We start from the raw sequence: 17,563 nt of genomic DNA, 5'->3' as shown, positions 1-17,563 counted from the left end.
GAATTGATTGCTTTCGAGCCTCTTGGTGCTCAAGTCTAGTTGAGAGCTTATTGAAAACTAGAACTTCTTTCTGCCTCGATGTTTTCAACATTCCAGCATTTCCCAAAATGACACTGCATTATTTTTTGTGAGACATGTCGAAACGCTGTTGTTCTCCGGGTGGGTACTCGTTAAGATGATATCAGTGCAGGAGAATGCCTTAAACCCAGGGAGAGTGCGGATAGAACAGCCATTTGTTTTCACCAGTCTGAATGTTTATTGGAGTTGCTGACTGTTGCCATTTTTCTCCCTCCGTGTTGGTCTATTTTCATCCGCTTTTGGGATCTTTTTTCATTTTTTCTCCTCAGTTTTGGTTTCTCACATACATGCCGTCATGTTTTTGTTCTTCTCCAAAACAGACACACATATGCGCAGTTCTTGTTACGGTGGCTACAAGCGCGGGCAGTGTGTCCGACCTTTATTTGGAGCGGTGACCAAGTCCGAGTGCTGCTGTGCCAACACGGCATACGCCTATGGAGAGCCCTGCCAGCCCTGCCCACCAGAGAGCTCCGGTATGGAAACTTAAATCTCTTTTCCCCGGTACATGTGTTATACCCGATCCTTCTTCAGACAGACTTCGAAAGCATTCTTTTCACGGCGCGTTTAATCAGTTTTACTCAAATCAGAGCCGCTAGAATCCATTACCAGATGAAACAGTCCTCAGTGAGCATTTTCCTGTTGAAAATCCAACCAAACGATGTCTAAATGCTTCAAAGACGCTCAGGCTAAAACTGGTTTATATTCGACTAAAAAGCAAAAGTCATTTTGGTATCTGAATTTGTGTTTAAGACATTATATAAGTTTATATGTAGGCCTATTTTAGCTGAGCATTAAAAATAAAGGATGAATTGCGCTGAACTCAAACATGTATTACCAACGCACCGTTTTTTTTTGTATGTTCACATGTACAATTAATCATGTAATTAATTGTACATGGTGTAATTGCCAATATATAAATAGTCTTTGACATGGCATTTTGTAATAAAATTAAGAAAAAACATAATTCTTTGTAAAAACGTATACATTATATCTTCATAAAAGCATCTCCTAATAATATTTAAGTGGATAATAAAAACAGTTTTCATAAAGCCCACAAAAACTGTTTTTTTTTCAGTTTGATGTAATATTCTAATCTTTAGCGTCATGTTTTCATTGGCTGTAAGTTGTTCACTATGAATTGCTATGAAAAATTAACAGAAAAGGCTTGAAAACATTGGCCTGTGTATAATTAACCCATATAACTGGCTTCACTCAGTAAATTGAATTAATGAAAATAAATTAACTTTTCAATAACTGTCTATAATATGGAATACCATCAGGGCAGTAGACTCTATAATGACTTTTATAAAAAGGTTTTACATGCACTCTAGAAATCAGGTCTATTGTTCAGTGTTAGCTCACCTGCTCAGATTGACTGGAAGACAAGTCATCTGGTCATGAAACAGAAGACACAGCTGGGTATATCTCGTGTTTCTTGCGCTGCAATATAATTTGTTTAGTTGCCTCTCATTAGTCCTGCCAGTTAAAGAGTTTAAATTAAAGGACACCAGAGAAATGCCACATAAAAGGTGCTTTATGCACATTGAAGCAAAATAAGAATGCATGTAAATGGATAATGGCATGGTACGAAATGTCCTTGCGTTTTCTTAAACTCTGGTAAAAGCTGTGTTTTCTTACATGTAAATTATTTCATCCAGTGCGTGTTTGTGTTTTGTTTTGCAGCTGAGTTTCTGGCTCTGTGTCCCAGCGGTTCCGGCACGACGGGCGACGGGAGAGGTGAGGAGAAGCACGCAGGCTTGTCCTGAACTGTTGTCCCGGTTGAAAGAAAATCGCGACCAAATGCATGTCCGACAGGCAGTGCTGCTTGAGCTGAAAGTGGTTCGCGATCCGATCACTCCCACTCACGTGTTCAGCAGGTCGTTCTTTGCCTTCTCAGATATAAACGAATGTGCCCTCGACCCCGACATCTGTCAGAATGGGATCTGCGAGAACATGCTGCGGTCGTTCAAATGCAACTGCAACGACGGCTTCGAGGTGGACCACACGGGCAAAAACTGCGTTGGTAGGTGAACTTCAGTAAACGTGCGCTAGCAGAAGCCAGGAGGAGAAAACCGATGGCGTGTGTTTGTTTTTGATTTGTCCTTCAGATATTGACGAGTGTTTAGTGAACAGGCTGCTCTGTGACAACGGCCTGTGCAGGAACACTCCCGGGAGTTTCACCTGCCAGTGTCCAAAAGGATATCGCTTTGATACCGAAACCATCGTCTGTGAAGGTCAGAACAATTCTCAATCCCTGGTGCAAAGCATCGTTTTATATATATACACATATATATATATACATATAATCTCTTTCTCTGTACGATAGTGAATATGTGTTTGTGCCCACAGATGTGAATGAGTGTGACTCTTCCCCGTGTATCAACGGAGACTGCATCAACAGCCAGGGCTCCTTCGTGTGTTCGTGTTCAGTGGGCAGCACCTTGGACAGCACTGGACTGGAGTGCATCGGTAAACAAAGAGTGGCTTTATTTCAGCGCCGTAACCACAAATATTCTTTGAAATGAAATCAAATCCATTGAAATGAAACGTGCACTTTCGCCCCCCACCCCCTACACATCAAAGTATTTTTGTTCACCACGAGATTTTCTTTCATGAAACAGAGACGACTAAGAGCACCTGCTGGCTGAAGAAAGTCAACAATAGCTGTGAGGTCAAAATCAACGGAGCCACCCTGAAATCGCACTGCTGCGCCACGCTGGGAGAAGCCTGGAACAGTCCGTGTGCTAAATGTGAAAAAGGTGATTTTCTGTGTTTTCATGATGTCTAGGATTTTGTCTGCGCAACACCGCTAGCTGGGAACTGACGTTTTTTTTTCTGGATGTCGATTGAGGAAATATTCCACTGTGTGGTGCCTGACGAACCAGCAGCTAATGTAACACATGTATATTCTGCATCAGAAGATACTGAAATACTGAAAAGGTGGACTAGCACACACAGTATGAATCATATCTACATCATTTTTCACAGTTATTTGCCCGGGCTTGTGTAGAACAAATCATGTTTGAACAATTTCTAAGTGTTTTATGCATAGCAAAAGATAGATTTGTTCTTTAGAAATATGTTTTCCACTTCTGTCACTGTTACATGTTTATCTTTAGATCTGTGTGGACGTTTCTGCTAACCGTTCTTATATAAAGTTTCCATATTCACCACCAGGGAAGAACAGTGAAGTCAAAGCTTAGTGATAATAATCAAATTCTATACACATAAACTGAATTAAATTGAACTGAATTAATACAAAAATAATACTTAGGTGACATAGTTTTGTTATCAAAATGATTTCATATTAAATTAGATGCTGTAAAGTTCAATCGAGTAACAATTTTCTTTTTTTATAGTCTCTCAGCATAATTACTGTATCATTTTTAACAATGTTTATTATTACCAAATAGTTGCTGTGAATCAATCATATTCCCTCATTATCAACACAAATTTAACTTTAGTTCGACTATCTGGAATCCTCACTGTTTTTTCTAGGTAATTTCATAGTAACAAGTTTATAAATTACCATATAACAACCACATTTTTAATGACAAATAGTATTTTCACTGTATATCACTACAACCTGTGGGTTTTCAAGCCTTATTTCCTAACCTGGCTCATATCTACAGCAGCAATTAACCCAGTTTAAAACAACTAAAACTGCAAAAAGCAAAGCTGCGTGGCTCTCATAGTGAACAGAACGGTCACTTTGACTAACATCGACTTCATCAACCTGCAGTGTCCTCTTTGTTTTCATCAGACACCACTAATGACTTGTGTTGCCTTGTACCCCTTCCTCCCTTCAGATCCAATCTGCGGAAAAGGCTTTGCCAGAGTCAGAGGAAATAACTGTGAAGGTAATGGGCTGCTGTCAGGACTTCATGATGCAGAACATTGTGGTTTTACCTTTGAGTTCAGTAATGTGGAGCACTCAGCTCGGCTCTCGATGTTGCTTTTTTTTTTTTTTTTCTTTTTTCTTCCCCTTCTCTCCCGGCTGACTCTCAGATGTGGACGAGTGTCAAGTGTTTCCGGGTGTGTGCATAAATGGCAAGTGCGTCAACACACAGGGATCCTTTTTCTGTCAGTGCCCTCCAGGGATGACTGTTGACATCAGCGGAAGGATGTGCATTGGTAAACCTTTTCGTTCTGTCACCGAATGATGTGTGTACTATTTAAATTCAGATGTCTAATGCATGTTAACATTCTGTGATCGAAAGACCTGCGCACCGAGCACTGCTACCTCACCCACGACGACGAGCGCTGCGGGACGCCCATATCAGGGAAACACAGGGTGGACGCCTGCTGCTGCTCCGTCGGTGTCGCTTGGGGGCCCGAGTGTGATGAATGTCCAGAACAGGGCACGCCAGAGTTCAACCAGCTGTGCCCTCGGGGCCCTGGCTTCTCGCACAGAGGGGACTTCATCAACGGCAGACCCTTCCTCAAAGGTACGGTTGGTAGAGTGTAACCCTGCAAAAGGCGTCCCAGCAGTCGAACTCTCACCGGCTTCTGCTTTAACCCTCAGACATAAATGAGTGCAGGATGATAAACACTCTGTGCTCTAACGGGAGATGCAGAAACACCATCGGCAGCTTCCGATGCCGCTGCGACAACGGCTACGCCCTGGACTCGGACGAGAGGAACTGTACCGGTGAGCCGCTTTTGCGAAAGCTGTCGAACAAACATGTGGAACATCTGGCATCACATTTGTTACGATCCGTCCGTCTGCCCATCCGCCCACCACCCTACGTTTGACAAATTACGCATTTAAAGCTGACGATCTGTGGAAATATTCAACAGTTCTTTTATAACTGGTCAAAAGAGTATCCGAATCAGAAAAAAATACAACATTTTGATGTAATAAAAAATGGGTAGGAACTCTGTAAAAACTTCAGAAATCAGTGGTTCAAAGTGCCTTCAGACCTACGTTTAGCTTCCATATTTACGTTAGGAGTCTGAAACTTTATTCAGTTTGGCTGGCTTTCAACAATTTTAGCCTTTCTTCATCAGTTCTTTTCACTCCATCTTCCTGCCAGCTCTAATCACGGTAAAGCGATGTCAAGCCATTACTTACACTCAGCTCATTCAGTCTAATGGGAACCTGGCTGCTGGGGATATGCTGGAGCTGGTCCCATGCTGTCTGGTTAACTGCGTTTCTGCTGAACTGAAATGTACTCACACCACTTGAGGTTTAAATGGCTTTACAGTTTATGGATTCTGAGCTGTTTTAGAGGCTCCGAGTGATTAAATGATGCTTGGGATGCCTTACCTCAGGTGAGTGAGACTCCAGCCTGGTTTCTCAGTGTAAAGTGTTTCATAATGCGACTTAACATCGAAAAGGTCAAAGCTTTTAGACCGGGCAGGAATCTGAGAGAGGAGCCACCTTATCTTTCCTTAACTTCACTTTATGGTGTTCTGGTCCTGCAGCAGTCTCTTCTCAGCTAATTTGAACTTTTATGATCCATTAGCTCGGCACGCAAACGACCTGCATTGGCCTTTTGTGTTAGTCTATTTTTTAACAAAATCAGAATTCGTCTCCAATTCAGAAGCCACTTTTTCTTCTTGTACACTTTTGTAAAATTTTACAGCAGCTTGTTTTTCCAAACTATTTGATAGTTTCATAGAAAAATATAAGATCGAAGAAGTAGATCAATGGTAATGGCATAAACTGACTCCTACAGGGTATTATAGTTACAAATAGTAGCCACTTTAGAAGTGTTTATATACACTATCTTACCAAATCTATGGCGTCTTCCCTCCAAATCACTGAATTCAGTTCTTCCACTCAGTTTTATGGCCACAGGTGTAGAAACTCCAACACTCAGACCGCCGACCGCGTCAACAAACAGTGTCGGAGGTACTCAGTGAATTCCAGTGTAGTACGTAATAGTTCTTGTGCAATAAGTCCAGTCATGAAACTTCCTCGCTCGCTTAGTCATGGAAAAATCCCAGTGTGGAAGACAGAGCAACGCCGAGGTCCGCACTGTGCAGAAGTCACCGACTATCTGCAGAGTGAACGGCCATAAGCCTCCAAACTTCATTTGACTTTCACATCAGCTCAAGAGCTCAGTAGAACCGATTTGCAGAACCAGATGAAGTTGTGCAAAGCATGCCGCCGCAGCAGCACTCTGGAGCAGAGGAGATGAGTTCACTTGGGCGACAAATTGAGGAATCTGGGTTTGGTCAGTTTCATGCTCCTAACTTTACAGGAACAGTGGGTTTATAGGAACAGATGCTATGTTTCTAATTTTTTGACAAGTGATTGAAATAAATGAAGTGAATAACTTGTTTTCAGTTTGTTCGATAGAATCTAAAATGTATTTCTTTTTTTTCTTTTTTTTCCTGCAGACATCGACGAGTGCCGGATATCCCCGGACCTTTGTGGTCAGGGCAGATGTGTTAACACACCGGGAGATTTTGAGTGCGAATGCTTCGAGGGCTACGAGAGTGGCTTCATGATGATGAAAAACTGCATGGGTGAGCGATGACTCGATTTAATACGTCAGATCAGCTCTGCTGCTGCTGGTAAATCGATTGAGCAGTGTGCAGAAATGCCTCGTTTATGAAAGGTCGTTTCGTTTGAGAGCAGGAGTGATCTTTTTTAACGCGGTTAAAATGGTAGGATGTGAAAGCAGGGAGCTATTACAGCTTGTAATAGTCTTCAGCTACAGGGAGGACCTGCACCACAGAGCCAGCACCAGACAGCTCCCTTTAGGTTCATAAATTCCTGATGAGGTGCTTATAAGCACTTCTGCCAAACGTGGAGCAGCCCACTTTTGGGTTGGGTGATGTAACCTTGTATTACTTTACTCACATATTACATACATGTTGGAGCAAAATGGCAGTGAAAATCATTCTTCCACCTGATTTGTGTTTGGAAAAGCTCCAGTTTAAGCTTCCCAAGTTGTATCTCCCCAACGAGCCATCAGGGTGGTCCAGATTTATAATTACTAGAAGACAATCCACAGTACTGGACCTCAAGATGGAGCAAAGCAGCCGGCCCCCATCATGGCTCGGCAATACTTTGCATGCTGCTTTTCTTTTCAGGTCATCAGTGGCACTCAGTTGCATTTTTGTTATCCTCATGAACTGCAGAGTTTTCTTATCTGAAACAGCAAGATAGAAGCTGTATTTTTGTGGCAATGTTGGCATTTGGAAAGGGAAGTAATAAGTGTAGTATTATAATCATTTATGGGGTTAGTTAGGTAGACAAAACATGCAAACGGTAAATACTTCTTTGCTGCTGATGCAACACGCTTCCCTAAAGCTAATCCGACATGTTCAACCCAGTTAATATTATTAGAAATGTTGAAGTTGTGAAACAGAGCCAGAGGTCTGACATGTCTGTCATCTGGCCTGCGTTGTGTGTTCCTCTGCTGCCAGACATTGATGAATGTGAGAGGAACCCTCTCCTGTGCCGTGGAGGTGAATGTGTCAACAACGAGGGCAGCTTCCAGTGCATTTGCCCCGAAGGACACGAGATCGCCCCCGATGGCTCAGCATGTTTAGGTGAGCAGTAACATCAACTTCCTCTTTTTTCCTTTTCTTTTCTCTCCCCTCACATTCTGAGGATGGTGATCAGAATGTAGGAAGTTACCGATCGGGACTGTCGGAGCAGAGAGGGAAAGAGGAGCGTTGGATCATCTGGCTGGTGTGTGTGTGCGTGTGTGTGTGTGTGTGTGAGGAAGTTACCGATCGGGACTGTCGGAGCAGAGAGGGAAAGAGGAGCGTTGGATCATCTGGCTGGTGTGTGTGTTCGTGTGTGTGGGTGTGTGTGCGCGTGTGTGTGTGTGCGTGTGCGCGTGTGTGTGTGTGGCCTCACTGAGCCTTGCAACACCTGCTAATGTGTGTGACGTCTATTGGACAGATGCGCTGATGGTGCATCGGTGTGAACGATAATATTCAAATTGGATCTTGTCAAATCGAAGAAAACCCCATTTTAGTAATATACTTTAGGAAGATAAAATACATTTTTTTGCTAATTATTTTAAATTTAAATATATTTACATCTAAAATAAATATGTATTTTTAATTAGTTTTCACTGCTTTACAGGATTTACTTTTAATTACTATTTTGGTTTCATAAATATGTGAAGTATTTTCAAGCTTGGTCATCTAGTTTTCTGATATGAAATGTGGTCATTCTGACACCAGCAAAATTCAGAAATAATTACAGACATGTTTTGGTACAACATTGCTCTGTGCATTAAAAATATGGTTAGATTAGACAACTCTGAAATGGCACTTTGACATAAAAGTACCCTTCAAATTCCAGCAAGACTTAAACAGCCACTGACATTTACTCTAAGCCTTCAGGACGGTTATTCAGTCGCACTTGAGAAATTGTAGTTTTTATTTGTGTTGTCTAAATGTGTAAACAGTGGAAATGTTGCTTGAAAATACCAAAATGATTCTAAATTAGATGAGATCCAAATGTTAAAAACTATAGCCATTGTAAATATGTGGACAGAGATAAATAAAAAAAAACATCAATCTTAATCCAAACCTCTTTGTTGTTTTTTTCCACATACAGTTAGTGCTGCAGCAAAGCTAACTGCTGTGGGAAGTTAGAAAACTTAGTGATTGCCTTGTGCCATATATAGATTTATGTAAATGTCTTTCTTGGTCTTTTGTTTGAATTGTGCCTTGTGAATATTATTTTACATGTATTTTTTCTGCTATTATATGCCTAATCATTGCCATCTGTCCTCATTCTTAATTCTACTTAACGAACCATTTAATGTTTTTTTTTTTTTTTTTTTATGATTTCATTTTAGATTTGCCCAGTTTTCATCGAGGCTTTCTTCTTTTGCAGATATAAATGAATGTGAGTTGAGTGACAGGCTGTGCAGGAACGGCCAGTGTGTCAACATGATCGGCCGCTACCAGTGCACATGCAACACAGGCTACAAATCCAGCGAGGACAGACTGGACTGTGTTGGTACGTGGTAAAATATGCGACTGGTTCACTTGTGATGACAGAATCTTTCTGCTTTGTTGATTTATTAAACCTTTTTTTTTTTTACTCATCTTGTTTTTTTCCTGCTGCTCAGACATTGACGAGTGCACCATCGAGAACGGCGGCTGCGAGTCTTTCTGCACAAACTCGGAGGGCAGCTACGAGTGCAGCTGCAACAGCGGCTACGCGCTCATGCCTGATCTAAGAACCTGCACTGGTAAGCAGGTGTATTTTGTTTTGCAATGTATAAGAAAGTTGATCTTTTTCTTACTTATGGACTACAATGTAGCATAATTTGCATATTTATTCCTACTTCCTACTTCTAATCTCGAGACGAGATAAGAAGCGGATTGATTCTCACCGGCATGCTCAACGCTTCAAATTATTCTTTGTTTACAAAGTTACTGAAGTTCTTCTACATTTCTGAGAGTGTCAGTGGTAGGAGTAGTAATAGCAAGCCATGCTGTAGTGATTATGTCGCTACATGGTCATGGGAAACCTGCACTCAAAATGTAAGCGTTAGTTCTAAGAAAAAAACTTCTTCTTTTGTTTCCTACTTTGAAATGTCTTCAGGCAACGAAAGATGCTGTTCCCTCACTATTATCTCTTTCTAGCTTCAAAGCTGGCTCATATCTGAACATGGCTGCAGGTTGCATATGCTGTTCACAGTTTTGCTCTCACTCCTTTAATTTCCAACAGAATTCAAGGCTTTGGAGTGGTAATTTGAGAGCAGTGTTTCGGTGTTGTGTTTAATTTATGTCGCATGCTCTTTCCTGGATTGACCCGACTAAATACACACCGGCGTGTGCGCCGCAAAGGTCTGTGTTGCAGCTTTGATTTGCCTTTAATCTTAAGATATCGACGAGTGCGAGGAGAGCCCTGAGGTCTGCGATGGAGGCCAGTGCACCAACACCCCAGGGACGTTCCAGTGCCTGTGCTTCGACGGGTTCATGTCGTCGGAGGATATGAAGAGCTGCCTGGGTGAGCGCGCGAATGCTGCAGCTCTGACTTTATTAAATCCAGGAGGTTTGGATTCTCTGGGATTTACTGAGACAACGTAATGATCCAAACCAAAGGGTATCCAAAGTATGAGTCATGAGAATGAGTTTTAATGACTCATTTCTGTGAGTGTGTGCCTCTCAGAGCAGGGAGTCTTTTTTGTTGTTGTTGTTTTTGTTGATTTATGGGCTAGTGTGCATTGTGTTGTTTTGACCAAGGAGGGAGGAATGTGTGACATTTAGATGTCTGGCTTCCCTGCATGAGAAACTAAAGCTTGACACCCCTCATAAAAAGGCGTGCGTCTGCGCAGACACGCAGCTGGGTTTTTCAAAACAAACAACCTTTTATAGTCACAAAAACTTTTATTAATCATCATAAACCTTCTCTTTATTGCAGGTCTGTTTAAGCAAAGTACCGCTCTTGACTGCTTTCCTGCAATTTCCCTTCCCGTCTCCATCTAGATGTGGACGAGTGCGAGCTGAACCCCAACATCTGCTTGAGCGGAAACTGCGAGAACACTAAGGGTTCATTCATTTGTCACTGTGACCGGGGATACTCTGTCCGCAAGGGGACCACGGGTTGCACAGGTGAGTGTGAGCGTGTGGGACTCCACACCCGGCCGCTGGGAAATCCCGAATGGCAGTGAAAAGGATGTTTTTGCGTGTGAGCAGAGGTCTGCTGCTTGTTAAAGTTGGGGTGTGTAACTTTTCAAAAAAAGAAAAAAAGAAGATTTTTTGCATGTTTGTTAAAAATATCACCATGCCGTGTCACGATGACATGAAACTAGACAATGATCTGTGAAAAAAATTAAGCTCCTCCAACTCCTCCCTGAGCTGTTATTGCGGTCTGCAGAAATGCAGCCCATCAAAAGCAACCAATCAGAGCCAGGAGGAAGGGCTTAGCGCTGTCAATCAACCTCGTTTATTGTTAATGTGCTAACGACGGAAAAACAACTTTCCGTTCCAGGAAAAGTCTTTGTCCATGTGAACTAGGCTGAGCATTTATGGCTGATGGGGAGAAGCTATAGCGTAGCAGAACGCAATAATTTTTTTTATCATTTTATTTTATTTTTTAATCACGAGCATTGTGTTTGTCTGTCACCTGAGGGAAGGAAAGAACTTAGGAAAGACGGGGCAGGACGCTTGGAGAGCTAGCAGAAGTGCTGCCAATGTCACCAATTCCCCTCCGAAAGCTTCTGTCTGACTTGATGAGAAACACGCAGATAAACACACACGGGCTAACGCATTCAGGCGCCCTCTGTAGCAGCAGTAGGAGCAGTGAGATCACTATCTTACATCACATGCATGCATCACTTTGCACCTTTGTTTATTCCTGTGTTGGTCTTTCATTAAGGTTGGTTAAACATTACACCATTGTTGGAACGCCTCATCGGCACGTAATCACCTGTAACGGCTCCAGAACACATAAATACAAAGTCTGTCCGGCTGCTTCGATAGTTTGCTAGTTTGGAGCTACTTACCGTCCAGCGAGAATTAGGTCTGATTTATAACACCACTTAGTTTGCGATTAAAAGCTAGTTGTGAGTTTGGTCAGTGATTTTTATCTGGCTTTGTCTTTAAAATGAGTCAATGAGACAGCAGAGGCAGCAGGTCTCACTTAAGACGCAAATAAACATGTTTGTCAGAATTTGGACGCGGCGTGCCCCACTCACTCTCAATGACGAGACACACACACACGCACACACACTCTGGCTCGTTTCTAATCCCATTAAAACGTCCATATAGAATTCTCCTTGTGCTCAGAAAGCCGGTGTCGCAGCAGAGCGTTTGGATCTGAATCACCCGTTTGGAATTTCATCCCCAGACTGGAGAATTACGGCTCTAATTCCTCTCAGCGAGGCAAGATGTCTGACGGACAATTTGACAAAATCTGCTACGCTTTGTGGAACTTGCCTCCTTCCGGCACGTTGATTTGTGTAAAGATTATTGAAGACCCAGATTTGGCCCAGCTGGTGGTTAAAGCTTTACCCTGTTTTGCTCCATAACAGAGACATCAAACTTCAGCTTGATGGTTCTGTTTCTAATAACGCTTGTGAGCCAGGTGTGGGTTAAAAGGCATGAGTTTCAAACTTAGCAAACATCTGTATCCACTGCATGTAATACACTGAAAGGGGGGCTCCATATTTAAGCTTCATTGATAGTAACTTGTTTTTTTTTTTGCCCTCTTCCTTTAAAAACCCACCATAGTAGATGGAGACCTATCAAAGTGAATCAGCTTGTTGAACAAATGACAGGCCCTGTGCATACTTTTAGGGTCTATTTTGCTATAAATTAGACTATTATGTTATCAAATAGATTTATTTTGGAGAAAAATGTTAATTGACACCTGAGGCAGCTTTCTTGGCCATCATGTAAACCCCAGGTTTGAGGTTTATTTCTATCGTTTACTCACGTGTTTCATTTGAGGGGTAAAAGAAGGTGTGATAGTGGTAGTGGTGCAGAAATGGTTTGGGGTATCTACTCCGATACTTCCGTCTAATTCACCAGTTGCATTCTGACATAACCTACTTAGTAAATCGAGTTCTCCTGTGTGTAATTCAATCTCATTATAAATCCAGGTGTTGTGTGAAGGAGAACATCAGAGGACAAACAGCATCTTGAAGACCAACAAACATAGACAGGTCAGGGAGAAAAATATGAAGTAGAGTTATCTTATAAAACAATATCCAGATGCCATACAAGGTCTCATTTGCAGTTTAATAACAGGTTTAAGACGATGCTCTGCTTCTAGAAGTTTTAAGCTCAATGTGTACAATTGTTTGCCACATTTTGGTGATTTTTAAATTAGGAAAAAGAAACCTATTAATAATTGCGTCATTCACCTTCTATTCCGTAACTAAGCGAAGCCTTTTTTTTTAAAGTCTACTGGCTGAAATCTAGTCAAATAAATTGACGCTTTGCGTTTGAAACGTTGAAAAATATTAACTGTGTACAAATATTACTCAGGGTGCTCACTGCATGTTTTGGCTTCCTTCTTAAGGAGTGACATATATTGCTAATTCCACTTTGGCAGAGGAGTAAGGTGAGAGAAGAGACATCCATTTGTCAGCACGCCGAAATATGTAAACCTCAGTCATCCAGGCGAAGTGGCAAAAAGAGAGCAAACAGAAACATAATTAGGCAGGAATACGACCTGGGTGGCAGCCAGTCGGGAAGGTAGGCAGATGTATAATTTTCCACTATCCTTTTCCGTGCCTTTATTTCATCTGTCAGACATTATACCAGTTAAACTTAATTTCTGCAACGCCGTCTCTGCAACTGTTGACGCACTCTTCACATGCGGCAATTTCTGAGTTGCACTTTGCCTTTTCCTCCCGTGCATCTGCTGCGTCTGCTGCTGCGCGCTCTCTCTGTCATCAAAGCCTCGGTGGGGAAACGATCATTAATTCCATCTGTAATCCAGGGAGATTCGCTTGCTGCCAGCCCTCATATTAACTCCACGATCAAATGTAGTGTAAATATACCGTACCCTGTCCTCAGGAAGAATGTAAACCAGAAGCGCCACAATCTTTAATTGACAGTGTTTCTGAATTACTACCCTCTCAGAGGCCGACGCGCGGAGAGGGCAACGCGTCTCTCTGGCTGCTAAAGCGCCAACATCTTGACTGGGTTCACAGCCCGGCTCGCTTTTGATACGCGTGGGACACGCAGTCGCGCTGCTTCCTTTTTTCTCAAGGCCAGGTATTGTGTCNAACATCTTGACTGGGTTCACAGCCCGGCTCGCTTTTGATACGCGTGGGACACGCAGTCGCGCTGCTTCCTTTTTTCTCAAGGCCAGGTATTGTGTAAGCTTTAGTTTCACGAGTTCATTTGTGACTCACATTAATAGTCGTTATTCTTGTGTTGTGGCCGTAAATAGATCCTTTTTTTTTTTTTTTTTCCCACCGTGGTATTTAGGTATTCCTCCGAGAGTTCCCCGAGAGGCAAGCGTTACGCACTCCGGTCATTATAACCCCACCAGCTGCTGCAGCAAGGTCTTTATTAGCTCTTCTCTACAGGATGTTCAGAGCTTTATAGGAAGGGCGCAATTTAATAGTAGTCAAAAGTAATTGTTCCCGTTATTTACTGTCACTTGTTTATTAGAGTCCAGGGCTCCCACACATCAAGTGAAGGTTTCTCATTGAAACGAACGTCTTTACATCCGCGCCTTCAAAGAAATTGTGCCTCAGAAAAATGTTGTTTCCATGCAGAACATCTGGAATGTTGAGGGGAAAAAAAGAACACCAATTTTATAAAAAGTAATTTAAGCCACGCAGAGTTTATAAGTAAAGCAAAAAATCCTCATGCCCTCAGTAATACCAGTTCAGAACAAGCAGACAGACCGATGTCTCGGGGCGCTGTTCCTCCACATGTATCTCTTTATTTCTCTCTTGACACGCTTCAACAATCAATTTCCAGCTCATTAAATCCTCATAGGATGGCTGTTAGTATCGGAGATCAAGAGAACGCCACAATGTCTTTGTGGTCTGAAATGTAGCTCTCATCAGACCAAACTAGCGAGCCGGGAACATTTAGATCAGTCGCCTGTCTCTTTATGCAGTGCAAGCCAAGCATCAAGTTTGGTCACCGTGCCAAAAAATCCCAGCGTAAAAGCAAAGCAGACTCAAATCAGCGGACCATCAGAGCCTGGTTTTTTTCTTTCCTTACTTGGATTTTTTTTTTCTCGTCAGATATCAACGAATGTGAGATTGGAGCCCACAACTGCGACCGGCACGCGTCCTGCACCAACACAGCGGGCAGCTTCAAATGCAACTGTGCGCCAGGTTGGATTGGCAATGGCCTCAAGTGCACAGGTAATTGAATGAAATAGGCAGAGGTGTGGATATGGTACTTTTTTAAACATCTTATATTTGCAGGTGTATCTGGACAAATCAAAGTACCACAACAAAATCACATTAAACTCAAAACTCAACAGTAGTTTGAGTGGTGGGTTTCTGTTAGCTGTAAGTCATAATCCTCAAGATTAACAGAAATAATCACTTGAAATATGTCAATATGTCTGTATGAAATTTATGTAAAATCTGAATTTCAGTTTTTAAACGGATGTAGCTATTTATTAACTACAGTATGTGGGGAAAAGAAACAGAAGATTAGAAATAATCTGCACTGTGATCCTTCTGTTTTCTTCCCAAATAAAGGTCAGTAAAGCTCGAAGCTTTCATTTATGGCCCAGTTCTCCACAGTTGTTCAAATGCAAATGAAAACCAATTTTAAAAAACCAAAGATAAATATGTTCATAAAATAATATTTTTGATTTGGTTCTGCAAATACAAATGCTCCATCCTATGTGTGCATGCAGGATGGAGCATTTGCTAATTTAAATGTTCTTCTTATTTGGTATTTTTACGTCAACAAGGAAACACTAGACATTTTTGTGTTTTTTTTTGTTTTGTTTTGTTTTTTGTGATTTACCAATATAATTAGTATAGAATAAAAAGGATCACAGACAATATTAAAGGAAATGCTGAAAATATGAGGATTTTTCATTGTTATTCTGTGTTTTGCGTTAGATCTGGATGAGTGTTCAAATGGGACACACATGTGCAGCAACAACGCCGACTGCCTCAACACCATGGGCTCGTACCGCTGCGCGTGCAAGGAAGGCTTCTCAGGAGATGGATTCCACTGCTCAGGTCACACAAGCAAACCAAAAACACAAGCTTCATCACATTTGTTTTTGTTTTTTTTAAAGCCCAATTGCGATACAGTCCGTCTGCTCACCTCTGCAGACAGCGACGAGTGTGCGGACAACGGCAACCTGTGTGAAAACGGCCACTGTCTGAACCTCCCCGGAGGTTTCCGCTGCGAGTGTGACATGGGATTCATCACCACTCCGGACGGGAAGGCCTGCGGGGGTAAGGCGCCGCTACATATGGACGTTCTGGTTCCAGAACCTCTGAATTTCTGGCCGTATTTTGTTGCAAGTGTTAAAAATGTCCTGCGTTCGCTCCTGCGAGTGGCTGTTTGTTTTCCCGTTTAGAGAAACAGACAGCCCAACAAGAACGGGGCTTTCAAATGTGACTCATAAAGCAGAGTTTTGGATGCAGGAAGTTTGCAATGTGCTTAGCATTAAAGTGGCTTCAGTTGTTTATTTTGGAATGACACAAGTGAAACTTGCCTCGTTATTGTTTTGAAATATGGGTGATGATTTGGTGTTCCAGCGTTCCAGTCAGTGCTGAGAAATGATCACTTTGATCACTGAAAAGTTAAGCGTCATAACTTATCGATAAACTGTGAAAGATGTTTTCTCACTTTTAGTAATTTGTCTGTCATGTAAAGTGCCAAAGGAGTAACTGGTATCAAACTTCAATGTCAGTTTACTGTTTTTTTGTTGTTGTTTTTTGCTAAATTTCAAATTGGATCTGCAGTCCGAAACAATGCAAAAGTCTCATAAAAGTCTAAAGTATATTTTCTATTTGTTTTTTTGTTTTTCTTTGAATGTTTTAATATTGACAGTATTTTCTCAGGTTACGGAAAATCTTCACATTGCTCTCACACCATTTAATAGAAAGTTTTACATTGATGTGGTGCTTCAGTGCTACAAAACAGACTAGTTTGTGACTCAAATTTCAGAGTAATGCCCAATAACGACCAATCAGAGATTTAATTTATGTTTAATGCTTTAAAATAAGACCGAGTCTGACAGGATGACCTATTTTTGAATTACGTTGGCTAAAATTTAGCATAGCCTGGCTTTCTTATCAGTACCCAAAGAGTTTTGAAATTAGTGAGTTGATCTACGAAGTTTAAAAACCGAAATAATGGAAAAAAAGACAGTGATTTCATTGAAAAGTGAACCACCTGGTCATGATGCAGCAGAACACTGTGAATCCCACATTGTTGATTTCACCACACACACACACACACACACACACACACACACACACACACACTGTTCAGAACACATACACCACACTTACATGTCAGTACTTGTATGTCTAATAAAATTAAATCCTCACGTTCCATCAGTTTCACTCATTTTTTCAGTACATCAGCATCAAAAATATGAAATAAGTGACACAACCTGGAGCTTTTAAAGGGCATGAATTAACCTCGAGTAAACTGCTGAGTCCATTTCTCTCTCTGTCTTTCCCACAGACATAGACGAATGCAGCTTAGATGACATCTGTGTCAATGGACGCTGCCAAAACATCCCAGGACTTTTCAGATGTCAGTGCAACCTTGGATATGAGCTGGACAGGAGTGGAGGCAACTGCACAGGCAAGACATATCGAGAAGGGAACCATAACTGAGCTGAGGAAATGGGGAATTTCATCAGCTTCTCTTTGTTTTTCTCTCAGACATCAATGAATGTGCAGATCCAGCTATTTGTCTGAGTGGAATCTGTGTCAATATCCCTGGAAGCTACATCTGTAACTGCCCACCCGATTTTCAGCTGAACCCCACTCGGGCGGGCTGCGTAGGTGAGGCTCAACGCATCAACGTCTCAACCAATCGGTGATGTTTATTGTCATATTAGCTAGGAGCAAAAGGCAGAAAAATCCCC

The 17,563-nt window shown here is 41.8% G+C and overlaps 1 protein-coding gene across 2 annotated transcripts in view; it reads left to right on the top strand.

The window, feature by feature from the left end:
- Window positions 1-17,563, top strand: part of fbn1 (fibrillin 1) — a 66,347-nt gene that overhangs the window by 29,224 nt on the left and 19,560 nt on the right. For both annotated transcript variants that reach the window (XM_007563930.2, XM_016677327.1), the window contains 21 exons: window positions 399-551; window positions 1,762-1,815; window positions 1,976-2,101; window positions 2,187-2,312; window positions 2,428-2,547; window positions 2,700-2,837; window positions 3,888-3,938; window positions 4,087-4,212; window positions 4,299-4,526; window positions 4,604-4,729; window positions 6,427-6,555; window positions 7,462-7,587; window positions 8,894-9,019; window positions 9,132-9,254; window positions 9,893-10,018; window positions 10,498-10,623; window positions 14,727-14,849; window positions 15,567-15,689; window positions 15,786-15,911; window positions 17,155-17,277; window positions 17,358-17,480. In XM_007563930.2, the coding sequence (XP_007563992.1) occupies window positions 399-551; window positions 1,762-1,815; window positions 1,976-2,101; window positions 2,187-2,312; window positions 2,428-2,547; window positions 2,700-2,837; window positions 3,888-3,938; window positions 4,087-4,212; window positions 4,299-4,526; window positions 4,604-4,729; window positions 6,427-6,555; window positions 7,462-7,587; window positions 8,894-9,019; window positions 9,132-9,254; window positions 9,893-10,018; window positions 10,498-10,623; window positions 14,727-14,849; window positions 15,567-15,689; window positions 15,786-15,911; window positions 17,155-17,277; window positions 17,358-17,480 (2,622 nt within the window). The remainder of the gene's footprint in view (window positions 1-398; window positions 552-1,761; window positions 1,816-1,975; window positions 2,102-2,186; window positions 2,313-2,427; window positions 2,548-2,699; window positions 2,838-3,887; window positions 3,939-4,086; window positions 4,213-4,298; window positions 4,527-4,603; window positions 4,730-6,426; window positions 6,556-7,461; window positions 7,588-8,893; window positions 9,020-9,131; window positions 9,255-9,892; window positions 10,019-10,497; window positions 10,624-14,726; window positions 14,850-15,566; window positions 15,690-15,785; window positions 15,912-17,154; window positions 17,278-17,357; window positions 17,481-17,563) is intronic.

The sequence above is a fragment of the Poecilia formosa genome, unplaced genomic scaffold (genome assembly GCF_000485575.1).
Source record: "Poecilia formosa unplaced genomic scaffold, Poecilia_formosa-5.1.2 Scaffold153, whole genome shotgun sequence".
NCBI classification, from domain to species: Eukaryota; Metazoa; Chordata; class Actinopteri; order Cyprinodontiformes; family Poeciliidae; genus Poecilia; species Poecilia formosa.
Note: the sequence above shows the minus strand (reverse complement) of the source record. Positions and strands in the feature narration are given on the sequence as shown.